This window comes from Ciconia boyciana, chromosome 22 (assembly GCF_034638445.1).
Source record: "Ciconia boyciana chromosome 22, ASM3463844v1, whole genome shotgun sequence".
Classification (NCBI taxonomy): domain Eukaryota; kingdom Metazoa; phylum Chordata; class Aves; order Ciconiiformes; family Ciconiidae; genus Ciconia; species Ciconia boyciana.
In genome coordinates, this window is record NC_132955.1 from 5,347,003 (window position 1) to 5,360,207 (window position 13,205).

General features: G+C 57.0%; 1 protein-coding gene across 2 annotated transcripts; it reads left to right on the forward strand.

Annotated features, from left to right (window-relative positions):
• The first annotated feature begins 1,352 nt into the window (after positions 1 to 1,352).
• On the forward strand, positions 1,353 to 12,741 carry LOC140662455 (vasoactive intestinal polypeptide receptor 1-like). Of its 2 annotated transcripts, none has more exons than XM_072885908.1 (13): positions 1,353 to 1,439; positions 4,394 to 4,517; positions 7,463 to 7,570; positions 8,517 to 8,626; positions 8,888 to 8,985; positions 9,470 to 9,602; positions 10,230 to 10,383; positions 11,033 to 11,093; positions 11,379 to 11,445; positions 11,559 to 11,650; positions 11,890 to 12,019; positions 12,337 to 12,468; positions 12,625 to 12,741. In XM_072885908.1, exons 1-13 carry the CDS (start codon positions 1,374 to 1,376, stop codon positions 12,739 to 12,741), a joined length of 1,392 nt encoding a protein of 463 aa, XP_072742009.1. In that variant the 5' UTR covers positions 1,353 to 1,373. The 2 variants fall into 2 exon arrangements, with proteins under 2 accessions (XP_072742009.1, XP_072742011.1); XM_072885910.1 differs by having other exon boundaries at positions 12,337 to 12,378; positions 12,649 to 12,741.
• The last annotated feature ends 464 nt before the right edge of the window (positions 12,742 to 13,205 follow it).

Below are 13,205 nucleotides of genomic sequence, written 5' to 3' on the forward strand. Positions count from 1 at the left end.
CTGGGGCTTTCTAGCATGGAGAATTATATATTACTATAAGGAGAAGACCCCAGGTGAGGGTCTGGGGGTCCGTAGCTGGCCCCGAGGGCAGCTCCATCCCTGGGCATGGCCGGGAGGGATGTTGTGCTGGGTGTTTTGTGCTCAGGGAGGTGTGTGTCCATCGTGGGTTGTTCCTGCTCCCGGGATCCACCAGCACACCCTCTGCTCTGCTCTGGTTTGGTACCGAGGTTACAGCACCCGGCGTCCTGGTAGCACCAAACCACCAAAATCACGAGCTCAGCCAAGACCAAAAACCTCAGCTGCGACAGAGTTAAGGTTACTTTGCAGAGCCGCATGCTGCCTGCCAGACACCCAGTGCCCATCCTGGGTCTTTCTGGGCAGGGGGTGCATTTTGGAAAGGGGGTCTGGGGTGTCCCAGACAGGAGAGGCAGGAGGTGAGCAGGCAGGATGCAGCTGAGGATGGGGATGGGCAGCGCTGCCGGCCGCGCTGGGGCTGGCAGAGCCTCCTGTGCAGGCAGGGCGTGCAGGAGCATCGCTGCCCCCACCCCATGGGCATGCATGTGTCCAGGCATGCACACACGTGTCAGGGCATGTGTTTGCACACGTGTGCGTGCACGATCCCAGCATCACGACATCTTCTCCGAGCTCTCTACCTTCCTCTAGTCCCAGGTCCCGTGTGGAGCCAGCCGGAGAGTGTGGTGACCCTCAGCATGCCCCCTGCATCCCATCCTGGCTGCACCCCCACTTCCCACAGCCTTTAGCCAGCAATTTTCCAGCTCAGCAGCATCCAAGGAGCAGGCAAGAGGGCTCCACGCCCCCCCCGCGCATCCCCCCGGGCCCAGCTGGGGGGCCCCAGGTCCCTGAGGGCAGCAGGTAAGGGGGTGCCGGGAGCCAGGCGGTGGCCGGGCTGGGCAGTGCCAGGCTGGAGTGTCCCCCCCGTGCTGCTCCTCGCATCCAGCCTCTGCGTGGGGAGGGGGAGCGGAGGGTGGAGCCTGCCATATTACCAGACCCAGGAGCCCTGGCATTCAGTCTCGCAGAGAGACAGAGCCCATTGGCACTGGGCAGGGACAGCGAGGCAGGGGGGAACGGCCAGAGCCGGGTGGGCACGGGGAGTGGGTCAGGGCCACGCAAGTGGGACTGAGCACCCGCTGCGGGAAGGGGTCCCGGAGGGAGCCAGGAGCAGGACAGGGCTGGGAAGGAGCAGCGAAGCGGGGTTAGGGGGAGGAGGGTGCTGGGTCGCCCCTTGGAGCCGGGGTCCTCATGCGGCCCCCCACCCGCAGGGCCATGCAGGAGGAGCTGGGCTGTCCCCAGCCCCTCGGGGACTGATCCAGGACAGCCGTGGAGGACGGGGCAGCACAGGGTTGGTTCCAGCTATGGGGGGCCCGTGGCAGCCCCCCGGCACGCTGCTGGTCCTGCTGCTCGCACTCCCCATGCTTCGGGTAAGTGTCCCCGGGGAGGACGGGAGCGTGGGGGGCAGAGGGTGGGCAGTGAGCACAGCGTCCCCCGCCTGTGACAGCCACTTCAGGGTCTGGCCAGCCCTGGGGAGCAGCACGCCTGCAGTCCTGGCCAGGGGTCAGGTCTCCCCCAGCACGTCCCCATCCCCGTCCCCATCCCTCGTGCTGCCTGACCCACGGGTGACGCCAAGCCGCAGCCCTGCGAGCTGCCGGCACCGCGGCACCCACTCAGGTGCCTTCTGGGGGAGGATTTGCTGACACGCAGCGCAGGGACGGGCAGGGAGGGAGGTGGGCGATGCGGGGGCCCCCTTGCACTCCCCGGGGCTGGGACAGCGCTCAGGGTCCGGCCAGGGCAGCCGGCAAAGCTCCCGCGGGGTTCAGCTCCGGGGGCTGCTCCAGGGCATCCCCAGGGAGGGTGACCCCGCTCTGCCCTGCCTCGGGGACCGTCCCCTCCATCCTCCCAAGGGTCCCGGCGGGGGCTTTGCTCACGTCGCCCTACCCGCCTCGAAGGAGCCCCGAACCCCAAGGGCCCGGGGGAGCACCCACAGGCGTGAAGGTTGGGATGGCTGGAGCGTGCGGGGGGCAAGGACCATGCGTGGAGGGCTCCCCATCAGCAGAGCCGTGGGGATGGCTGGCACCGAGCCCCCGCTGAAACGGGGGGGGACACGGAGCGGTTGTGCTGCGGGGCAACGCGCCGTGAGTCTGGCAGCCAGGCCAGCAAACCCGTCCTGAACTTGCCATATTGCTTCAGCAGCAGACGCCGAGGGTGGAGGGCTCCGGCGGGAGAGGGCTTTGGCTCAGCGTTTCTCTGCAAAAACTTCAGGATTTCTCCCGGTGCTGCAAGTTCTTTAGCTAACGTGGAGGCTTTGAATAACGGAAAGGAAAAGAAAATGAAAAGAAAGGGAACGGAGGAAAAAGAAGGGGAAAAGGAAAGGAAAAAGAAAGGGAAAAAAGAAAACGAAAAGGGGAAGGAAAAAGAAAGAAAAAAGAAAGAAAAAAGAAAACAAAAAGAAAACAAAAAGGGAAAAAGGGGGAAAAAAGGGGAAGGGAAGGGAAGGGAAGGAAGGGAAGGGAAGGGAAGGAAGGGAAGGGAAGGGAAGGGAAGGGAAGGGAAGGGAAGGGAAGGGAAGGGAAGGGAAGGCAAGGGAAGGGAAGGGAATAAACTGGAGAGGAAAGGAAAGGAAAGGAAAGGAAAGGAAAGGAAAGGAAAGGAAAGGAAAGGAAAGGAAAGGAAAGGAAAGGAAAGGAAAGGAAAGGAAAGGAAAGGAAAGGAAAGGAAAGGAAAGGAAAGGAAAGGAAAGGAAAGGAAAGGAAAGGAAAAGGAAAGGAAAGGAAAGGAAAGGAAAGGAAAGGAAAGGAAAGGAAAGGAAAGGAAAGGAAAGGAAAGGAAAGGAAAGGAAAGGAAAGGAAAGGAAAGGAAAGGAAAGGAAAGGAAAGAGGAAAGGAAAAAGGAAAGGAAAGGAAAAGGGGGAAGAGCAGGGAAAGCAAGCAGGGCCAGGGGAGCGCCAGAGGCTTTGAGGGCTTTATAAGGAGAGTGATGGCATCAGGCCCCTTCCCTTTCCCCTTCAGGTGGGGAAACTGAGGCATGGCAAGGAGTTGGCCGCCCTGAAGCAAGCTCTGAAGGGAGCACTGCACATTACCTGCTCCACTGCTCCAGCAGCCAGGCTGTGTTGCCATAAATAATAAAAACCAGCAGCTTTGCAGCTAAAAGGGGCTGCGGCACCTTCTGCCCGGTCCAGGCCCTTCATCTTTACAATGAAGTAGTGTGCTTCCCTGGTGCAGTGCCCAGCAGCCATCACCAAAATGCATTTTGCAGACCAGGAATTTTCTTGTAAATCTTGTGTTCAGCAGGAAAAGGAAACGAAGTCTCCTGGGGGAGGTGAAGGGACCCCAGAGGAGTGCCAGGAAAGGGCAGGGAAGGACAGGACTCAGCCAAGCGATGCTTTAACGCCCCACACTTCTCTCCAGTCCTTGGGTCCACTTGCCCACCCTCATCCCTCTATTTCTCCAGCTTTTATATCTCTGTCCACACACCTAAAACCAGCAGCAACCCAGTCCCATATCTCAGCCCAAACCCCTGCCCCAGACATGTCCTGTACCTGGATGCTGCAGCCCCCACCGCATCCCCCCGTGGGCACGGATGATGGGAACGGGCATGGATGCTTGGGAATGGGTACGCAAAATTCATGGCCTGCTCTCAGTTCAGCCTCAATCTCCCAGCTCTCCAGCTAGAAGCCATGGGCGCAAACCCCAAAAGCAGGGATTCCCAGGCAGCCCTATTCCAGGGCACTGAGCCACCACATCCCTCGCATTTTTGGGAGCTGCGGGATCAGGGCATACTCCTTGGTGTTTCAGCACTTCTGCTAGTAAACCCAAAAGTTTTAAGGAGGTCAGCGTGCCCGTTTTACAGCATCTCCCCACAGAGCCAGGGAACAGGAGAAGGGTGAACTCCAACGGCCATTGCCGATGCCTCTGATTAAAATACACCAGCCTGAACGTGAGCAAAACCCACGCGAGCAAAACCCAGCCAGCAAGGGAAGGATTAGACATGCCCGAATAGGTGGTGTTTTAAATCTCTAAGTACGTGGTTTTGTACATGGCTCAGGCTTTGAACGTGCTCGCCTCTGCCCTGCTGATGGGGTCCGCGTCTCCGTCTCTAAGCTCAGCTCCTCTGCGTGGCGCTTGAGTCTTGGCGGAGTGGTGCCCTTAAGCATCACACGCTTTCGGAGGGAATTAGAAATAATTGCGGTGGTTCTTTATGGTGTTTACAAGGCAAACAGTAGAAAGCTAAGGAAATGTCAGGGTCCAAAAGCACGGTTACGTAGATAGGCTCTCCTGGGGCTGGCTGCAGCAGAAATAGTGAATATTGGCTGGTACCCTGCCTGCTCAGGTCTTTTAATGCCTGGCATCCTACTGTCTGCCCTTTCCCCCCTCCCAAGGTGCAAGCGACACATCCCGACTGTTCCGTTGTCCTCTATTTCCAAGAGCAAGAAGCTGAATGTCTGGAGATTATCAGGAGTGAAAGCCAAACACCAGCCCCCCCTGGACCGCCTGGGCAGCAAGGTGAGAGCAAGCCGTGCCCAGGGCTCATTGCCCTCGGGAGGAGGGCGGGATTTGCTAAGGGGTCTTTGGAGGATGATCCATGGTGTGGGGGTTGCAGAGCGCACATGGATGCAGAAAAGCAGGTATTTTCAGGAAAATGGAGAGCAGCGCCGAGGCAAAGGCTAAGGAGCATCCCTGGAGAGCCCCGAAAAATGCTGCTGCAGGGAGAGAGGGGGGCTGAGAGTGCAGCCAGGGGGTACGAGGGTGCAGCCAGGGAACAACCGCAGAGGCTGAGTCCCCCCAGATTGATGGCATCTGGCAATGATGTCCATGCCCCAAGCAGAGCCTCCTGCCCCACTCCCATCCTCCCTGCACCGATGCTCCAGGGCCAGGCAGGGCTGCGGGCATGGGTGATACAGAGCCCTGGCCATCAACACGAGTGTCGCACAGTGCGTGTCACCACTTCATGCCTTCTTGCCTTCCTAATTCAGTTAGTTTTAATGCTAAACATGTTTTGAGCAACTTAATTTTTACATATCTGGGACTTTTAAACCAATTAACTAAGTGAAAAACAGTTTTAAAGTGCTGCTTTTGTACATTTTTTTTAACTTGCATTTCAATTTCCATCCAAAAGCAGCTTGGCTCAAATTCTGGGGAAAAATTATCACCTAGTGAATAAGAAATGCGTCATTCAATGGGTTTCATCTAATACAAATGTAAAAATGAAGCATCTCAATAAATGCATGTTAAGGTGCATAATTGCTTAAGTAACTGTGCAGAGATATATCATCCAGCTTAGCAGAGGAAAGCCAAGTTGATTGGAAAAGATCCATTTTGCAACCCAGATCATGCCAGCCAGGGGGAAGGAATCTCACTATAGGAAAATAACCAAGAAGCATGAATGCGTAATTAAAATCAGTATTTAATCCCAGGTTTCCTGCTTGACTGCTGCCTCCACTGCCCACCTGAACTGAATTTATCCCTTCCCCCTTACTTGCTTGTGCCAGCATGGGGAGTGTCCTGCAGTAAGTGATGATGGAGAGGAAGGCTCAGATGCCCTGGACGTGGTGGCAATATAAGCGTGAAGGAACAGGACAGTGACTTCACGCTTCAGCATCCTGCTGGGGAGCCCACCGTGGGGCCCGAAAACTGGTTAGAGATCGTGTTTGCAGTGCTTTCACTTCAAAGTCTGCTCTGGCGCTCGCAGCATTTACTGCTCTGAAATAGCTGGGAAGAAATAACCTGCTGGTGAGGCTCAAATGATCTATTTTGGAGGTCTCCAGATACCAGTTAGAGCAGCAAGAAATAGGGAGGCAGCCCTGGAAGGTCTGAGTATAATTAACCAGTAGAAATGCTGAGCAGGAACTTCCCATCAAACTGCATTTTGATGGAAAAAATGCTCTTTTCGGCCATGTCAAGGACAACGTCACGAGGATAATGTTGATCTCAGGGATGTTTCAGCCCTTTGCTGGGAAAATTGGAATAAAACATATTGCTTTGGGTCAATCCAAACCAAACACCTCAGGCTGCTGGGCTACACCAGCTGGGAGCCCAGGGAGAGGGGACAGTGAGAGGACGTGGTGGCCCCTGGGGACTAACAGTGCGGGGACACCGAAGGCGTATGTATGCCTTCAAGGTGGGCAATGCCTGTGAGGTGGGCAATGAGACACGTTGCCAGTTCCTTTGCTCATGTCCCCCCCAGAAGTTGCCTCCATCACCTCTTCTCCATGGGAGAGTTCTTCCAATTCTGCACAGCTCTAAGAAATGTCATTTTTTTAGATGCTGCAGCAGCCCAGGAAAGGGAAACAGAGTGGGAAGGGGACTTGGACTTAAACCTTTTCTCCCCATCCGAATGGAGGGATGACTTTATTCCCTGGGACTGCACTGCAGAGCTGCGTGAATCCCAGCTCAATCCCTGTGCCATAGGCTGCTCCTCTGGCTCCCGGCCGGGTGGTCCCACAGCATTCACCATGCTGGAAGAGCTTGTCCATACAGCAAGAGATGCATTTATACAGCAGGACAGCTCTGCCATATAGAGACATCCAGATATTTTGCTCAGACCCCAAGAAACGAAGGAACCGCTCTCAGCACTGGTCCCCATAGCTGTGCTCAGTTCACCTGTCCTCCAGAACAAAAATTAAGACGTACCTTGGCATTGTAATGACAGCCCTGCAAATCCCGCCAAGCCTGGCCAGATACCTACAGACCGCTTTGCTGAAATCAGAGAAAACTAATTAGACTTGTCTGAGTCCACATTCCCTGGCTGGGAATAGATGTGGCTCCAGGTTAATAATGTATATCTACAAGGTTAATAATGTACATGTGCAAGGAGGAGAGCTGTCCTGGAAGTGTGATGTCTATGTCTCATCCCAGTGTGCTGCAGTGCTAATTCTTCAAGGCGCCGTGTCTGCTCGGCCATGCTTGTTTCCAAGGCAATTGGAGAGTCATTTAAAAATGAACTTAGTGCTAGAGAGAGAAGCAAAACATGTTTAAGCTAATTGTTCTCCAACAAGTCTTGTGGTGCTTTGTCGTGTCCTCCTCCTTCGGGCTGGACAGACATCCCGAGCTGAGCCAGCTGGGTGCAGAAATCCAGCATAAACCTGCACTATTTTAGATGCCACCAGGAAAGTCCCAGCCTTTCCCGCACCCTCGTGCCCCGGGGTCTCCCCACAGGAGCTCTGGGTCTGATGTAGCCCCAGGAAATACCAGGTCCTGTCTCGCCACAGGGCTAAAAGGAGATCTCAGCGCCAGGGGAGGTCGTTCCCAGAACTGGAGCCGGGATGTTCCTAATTCCTGAGGGGGTACAGCATGGCCCTGTAGATCGGGTGACGGCTGGCCGCTCTCCGCTCTCCCGTTACAGCCGCACGGCCGTGCCTGCTGCAGGCTGTGCCTGGAGAGCAGGGGGCTGTGTGTGTCCCCACAGCATGTCCCTTCCCGGCAGCACTAACCGTCCTGTCCCTCCCCAGGCTGCCTGACTGAGTGGGATGGAGTGAGCTGCTGGTCCGCCGTGCCCGTCGGCCAGTCCCGAGCCGTTGCCTGCCCCAACATCCTCCACATCTTCAAGAAGTCGAAAGGTGCAGTGCTCTGAATCCGGCCCAGACCGCTGATTCCCTGGGACCAAGGGCTGAGCTGCACCCACCCCTGCCTGCCTGGGATCCTTGGGCCACCCCACCCTTCCCCTCTGGTCCCACAGCTCCTGCCCCACTCAAAAGTTTGGCGTATATTGCAATTCAAGCAGGGGACAGGCAAAAGCAGAGATGCAGGGTGCTGCCATGCTAGGAGAGTCCCCAGACCTTTTCATCACCCAGTACCAAGCATCCCCTCTGGGTAGAGCACCTGGGGACCTCATCCTTCAAGTGGGTGACACCAGAACAGTCCCCTAGCTGCTTGGTGCCCTCCTTTCCCCATCCACACGCCAGCCTAATGCTCCTGACCTACTCGATACCACTCCAAGCCACAGAGGTGAAAAATGCAGTGTAAGATCATGATTATTTCAAGGCCAGGGGCTCTCCCGGTGCAGGCACCGCTGCTGGGGGAGCCGCTGCCTCCATCCATCTTGGAGGCAGCAGAGTGTGAAGCAGAGCACCCGACCGGCCCTCACGGCATCCAAGCACTTCCTCGGCATGGCATAATTGAAAAGGCGATGGAGGGTTGGTAAATGCTTGCTTTAGGGCAGAAACAGCTCAGGAGAGGCTTGATGGATCCCTCACAGGATGAAAAAGCCCCTTTTTAGCCTTAATTCCCTCCCAGCATGGGCATTCATGCTTGCTTTCACATCCTGCCCTAAGATGCCCTGGCACCTCCAGGCACAGCACCGGAGGGCAGAGATGTGATCCGGATGGGAGGGATGGGGCAGCCAGGCCATTCGGGTACCATGCTGCTGTCACAGCCAGGATGCTGGTGCTGGGATTTAGCCTCCATCCCAGAGAGCAGGGTGCGATCCCCAGGCTAGACATTTTGGGGGTGCTGATGCAGAGGCGATGCCCCTGGCTCTCGTGAGGTCCCTTCTTGTCGCTGCAGCACTGATCCAGAGGAACTGCACCGAGGCGGGATGGAGCTTCCCCAGCCCTCCCTACTACAACGCCTGCGAGCTGGAGGCCATTGGCAGTAATAACGACACCGAGGCCAAGGCAAGTGGGTCCCCCGGGGGCCGTGGGGCACCCTCCCTACCATCACCCTACCCCACATTGACCCATGCCTTTGAAGATGCTCTCAGGGATAGCTCGTTGGCCTCATCCTTGCTGCTGGGCTGCCTGGAGGGATCTGAGCTTGGCCGGGCACAAGCCCAGCCTGGGCAAGGGCTGGGGCATCACCCTGCAACCTCCCTGCCCATCGCAGACCAGCACCTCCCAGCCCATGCTGTCTCACTCCGCTGGTGCTTTCCCTTCCAGAAAGGCTATTTTGTCACCATGAAGGTACTTTATACCTGCGGCTACTCCACGTCCCTGGCAGCCCTGTTCTTGGCCATCGGCATCTTCTCCTGCTTCAGGTAGGGCTCGGCACTAAGGAGGAAAAGCAGGGTAAATCATCAGCAGGGGATGGCTGCTCTCAGTCTCTCCCCTCCCAGAGCAGCCGGGCTCCATCCCTGCCAACACAGATAACCAGGGAGGCATGAGATGAACTGCAGCATTGTCCTTTCCTGCTGACACACAGACTTTAAACCCTCAGGTTGCCCTTTCAAGCTTTGTTTTTTTCAGACCTCGCTGTGCTGCAGAATTATGCTCTCTGGAGGTGGCTGGAGGATGTTCCCCAGCAGACCTTGTCCCCGGGCAGCAGGCTCGAGCACAGCACAACCCTGTCCTTCACGATTTCAGAGCAGGAAAACCTTCTCCAGGGCTTTGTGCTTGACCACCGCCAACACAGGGTCCCTGGGCTGGGGTCCAGCCAGGGAAGTGTCTCCTGAAGGAGAAGCTTCTCTGCCCGTCTGCTCTCTCTGCTCCTCCCCGGGCACAGCACATCTCTTCCTCCCGTAGGAAGCTGCATTGCACCAGGAACTCTATCCACATCCACTTCTTCACCTCCTTCATACTGCGCGGGGCTGCTGTGATCATCAAGGACACTGTCCTCTTCTCAGACGAGTCCATCGACCACTGCACAATGTCAACGGTAAGGCGCCAAGTCCCAAACCGGGCATGGTGCAGGAGAGGGCACCATGTGCTGATCTGGAGGGGTCTAGGCGGATTTGCAGTGGATTTAGCACTGCAAAGAAGAGAGAGAGGCTGTGAACCTGGGGAGGAAAGGCTGGCTTGGATGGACTTCGGGAGGTTCACGACAGCATCTCTGTATGGGCCCTGTCTGCAGAGAACGTGTCCTGCCCTCAAAGCTCTCCCTGGTCTCAGACAGTCTCCCAGCAGGGCTAAAGCTCTGCACAACCCCAGCAGCACCACGTACACGCAAACAGACCTTGCACTGCTGGATGCGCAGATTTGGGGTTGTCAATAGAAACAGAAACCCCTACGTGCAGCCCAGATACAACACTGTGGACACCACAGACACAGGTTTCTAAAGGTCCTACAATAACAGCCTGCGGTCATCTGCCCATGTTGCGCAGGCAGAGCAGAAAATGCCACAGGTGACGTGCGGAACCAGTGCAGCATCCCTGGGGCTGCACTGAAAGGCCATCACAGGTCTCCTCGAGTGGAAGGATGGGGAGGCTGACCATCCCCTGTGCCCCCAGGACAGGGTCTGATGCCAACCAGCACTCCTGAGCCTTCCCCCTCCTCATCCTCGCAGGTGAACTGCAAAGCAGCCATCGCCTTCTTCCAGTACTCGGTCCTGGCCAACTTCTACTGGCTGCTGGTAGAGGGCATGTACCTGCAGACCCTGCTGCTGCTCACCTTCACCTCCGACAAGAGGTACATCTGGTGGTACATCCTCATTGGCTGGGGTGAGTGCGGGGTCCCCCGGCACATCAGCCCCTCCAGCAAGGTCCCATTGACAGAGACCAGGGGTAGGCACCGCTTTCGGGCATTGCCTGCCCTGAGACCCACCTGGCCAGAGGTCCACAGGCACGATGGTCCACATGGCTGCTCTCGGCATGTCCCCCCACCCCAGCACCTCTCTGCATGGCCTCGTGCTCGGTGGGGCACCCACCAGCTCCTGCCAGCCCCTGGAACTGGTTGGGCAGCACGGCCTCGTGGCATGTGTGCAAAATCACCAAAGAGCCTTTGCAGCAGCATCTGCTGCCGACCCATCCTGAACGTGGTCAGGATGGGACAGAGAGAGGTCCTTCCCTCTTCCCACATCCATCTGGGGCTGGAAACGCCTGTCCTGGGTGCCCAGGTTAGATGTAAGAGCACACGGGGGGCAGGAGGGTGGCCAGGAGGTGACACACAGACAGACACATCACCATCAGTGGGCACCATCTCCTTTTAAAACCTGGAGAAGGGGGAAAGGCTGTCACCTTCCTGCCACCTCCAGGGCCCCAGACCTGGCCTAAACTCCTGTTTTGGGGGACAAGGGATGGAGGGGAGGTACAGGGGCTCCCCAGACTCCTGGGGCGACTCCGCATCCCTGCCTGGGTCCTGTCCTTGCAGGTGTCCCCATGCTGACAGTCTGCGTCTGGGTGGTCACCAGGCTGCAGTATGACAACCATGGGTAAGAGCAGCCACCCCCCTTCTTTCTCCAGGCCAGCTCAGCCACACGTCCCCCATGCAAGCTGTGGGAGATGAACCTCTTGCATGGGAGTCTCAGGAGGGGAGAAGTGGGGCAGCACTTTATTTTACAGCTATTTCTATCTTCTGGTGGGGCCCATGCTACGGTGGGGCCCCATTGCAAGAGGTGCTGTGCAAATGGGGCAGGGGGCCGCGGGGGGGGGGGCGGGGCAACACTTGGGCTAAAAGGGTGCAAGTGGGTGGTAGAGCCATTTCTCCTCTCCCATAGGTGCTGGGACGACCACACCAGTCTCTACTGGTGGGTGATCAAGGCTCCCATCCTCCTGGCCATATTTGTGAGTATGTATGTCCCCTGAGCATCCCGGCCCCAGAGCCGGGGGTCCCATAATGGGCAGGGGGACCCAACCAGGGGTCTGTGCAGAGCCTGAGACATGGTTTCCTGTGGCAGGTGAACTTCCTAATCTTCCTCAATGTCACCAGGATGTTAGCGCAGAAGATCCGGTCCCCAGACATCAGCAAAAACTACAAGCAGCAGTACATGTAAGGTCTAGCTCGGGCAAGGGGGAGCTCCCCTCACCCTGGTTTCTGGGGGTCCCAGGGCAGCAGGGACCCTTCCCTGGCTGAGCACAGAGGAGGACCATCCTTGGAGCCTCCAAGACCTGCCTTTCATGGAAAACCTATTTTGGGTTAAGACCAAGCTCTTGGGAAGGGATTGTCTCGCAGGGCAGCAGGACCATCGCCTGCACCCAGGCCCCTGCTCATGCCACCACTCTCCGCAGGAGGCTGACGAAGTCCACGCTGCTCCTCATCCCTCTCTTCGGAGTACACTATGTGGTGTTCGCGCTCTTCCCTGAGCACATTGGCGTGGACGCCCGGCTGTACTTCGAGCTGGTCCTCGGCTCCTACCAGGTACAGACTGGCAGAGATGGGCAGGCAAAATCCCCATGCACCCATCCTGTCCCATCCCAAGATCACACCAGGCGACCCTGGGATGTGCTGCTGGGGCTTTGCACTCTTTTGGGAGAGGACGATGTCCCAGCCACCCCTCAAACACCAGGGGCAAAGCACAAGGATTGTGGTCTTGTGAATCTGCACTGATCCCCTACACCTGCTGCCTGTGGGATGGGATCAGAGGTGTGGGAGGGTGCTACATGCAGGCAGCAGATGAACACAGAGGGGTCCAGCCCCTTTCCTCAGGTGAAATTTGCCCTTTCTGTCCTTTCCAGGGGTTCCTGGTGGCTCTGCTCTACTGCTTCCTGAATGGGGAGGTGAGTGTCCCCCCCACACCAATCCCCTGGGCACCACAGCCACAAACGTGGTCATACAGACACCCCGCAGGGTGCACCCCAATGAGCCCTGCACGCACACAACCATGCATGTGTGCACACGTGGGCATGCAGACACGCATGGGGTCCCCACCCCCTTGCACCCCAAATCCCTTGTCGGGCCCCAGGTGCAGCTCCTGCCCCTCCACCGGGTGCTGGCGGGTGCTGGCGGGTGCCCCTGGGTGCCAGCGCCGGTCCATGGTGTCGGTTCAGGTCCAGGCTGAGATCAAGAGGAACTGGGGCAAGTGGCAGTTGTCCATGGAGAGCAATGTCTTCAACCTGGTGACCCAAGACTTCACGGCATGACAAGGACAGCATGTGGGGAGAAATACCTCCTCAAGGATGGTGGTGGAGGTGCAGCTCCATGGCTACACTCCCAGAAACAAAATAAAAAGGATTTTGTAGGTTCTGGGTCTGGCATCCTCAGAGGGTGGTGTGAATGGCCGTTGGGAAAGGCTCTGCCTGCTCAGGTGCTGGTGCCTCTCATGGATCCCTGTGATGGTGTCTTGCCTGCCCAAAGCTCTCTTCACAGTTCGGTCAGTGTTTTAGGCAAAGGCAAGAGAGCTTCTCCACCTTTTCTGCCCCGGGACTGGGTAGGAAACACAAATATCATTTCACAAAGGACATCTGGCATTTTTCGTTTGGCACTGGACTGAAAACTGAAGTGGCCCCAATGCTGAAGGAATTTACTGCTGGCTATTTTTCCCTCCTTTCTTGGTTTGCAAAATTGTTTCCCTTATGGGAAGATCCCTAGACACAGCCCCCAGGAG

Excerpts from the sequence above, each read along its gene's own strand:
- LOC140662455 (XM_072885908.1), top strand. The coding sequence starts at position 1,374 with ATGGGGGGCCCGTGGCAGCCCCCCGGCACGCTGCTGGTCCTGCTGCTC. Across the intron at positions 11,446-11,558 it reads CCATCCTCCTGGCCATATTT|GTGAACTTCCTAATCTTCCT; the intron begins GTGAGTATGTAT and ends TTCCTGTGGCAG. Across the intron at positions 12,020-12,336 it reads TGGTCCTCGGCTCCTACCAG|GGGTTCCTGGTGGCTCTGCT; the intron begins GTACAGACTGGC and ends TGTCCTTTCCAG.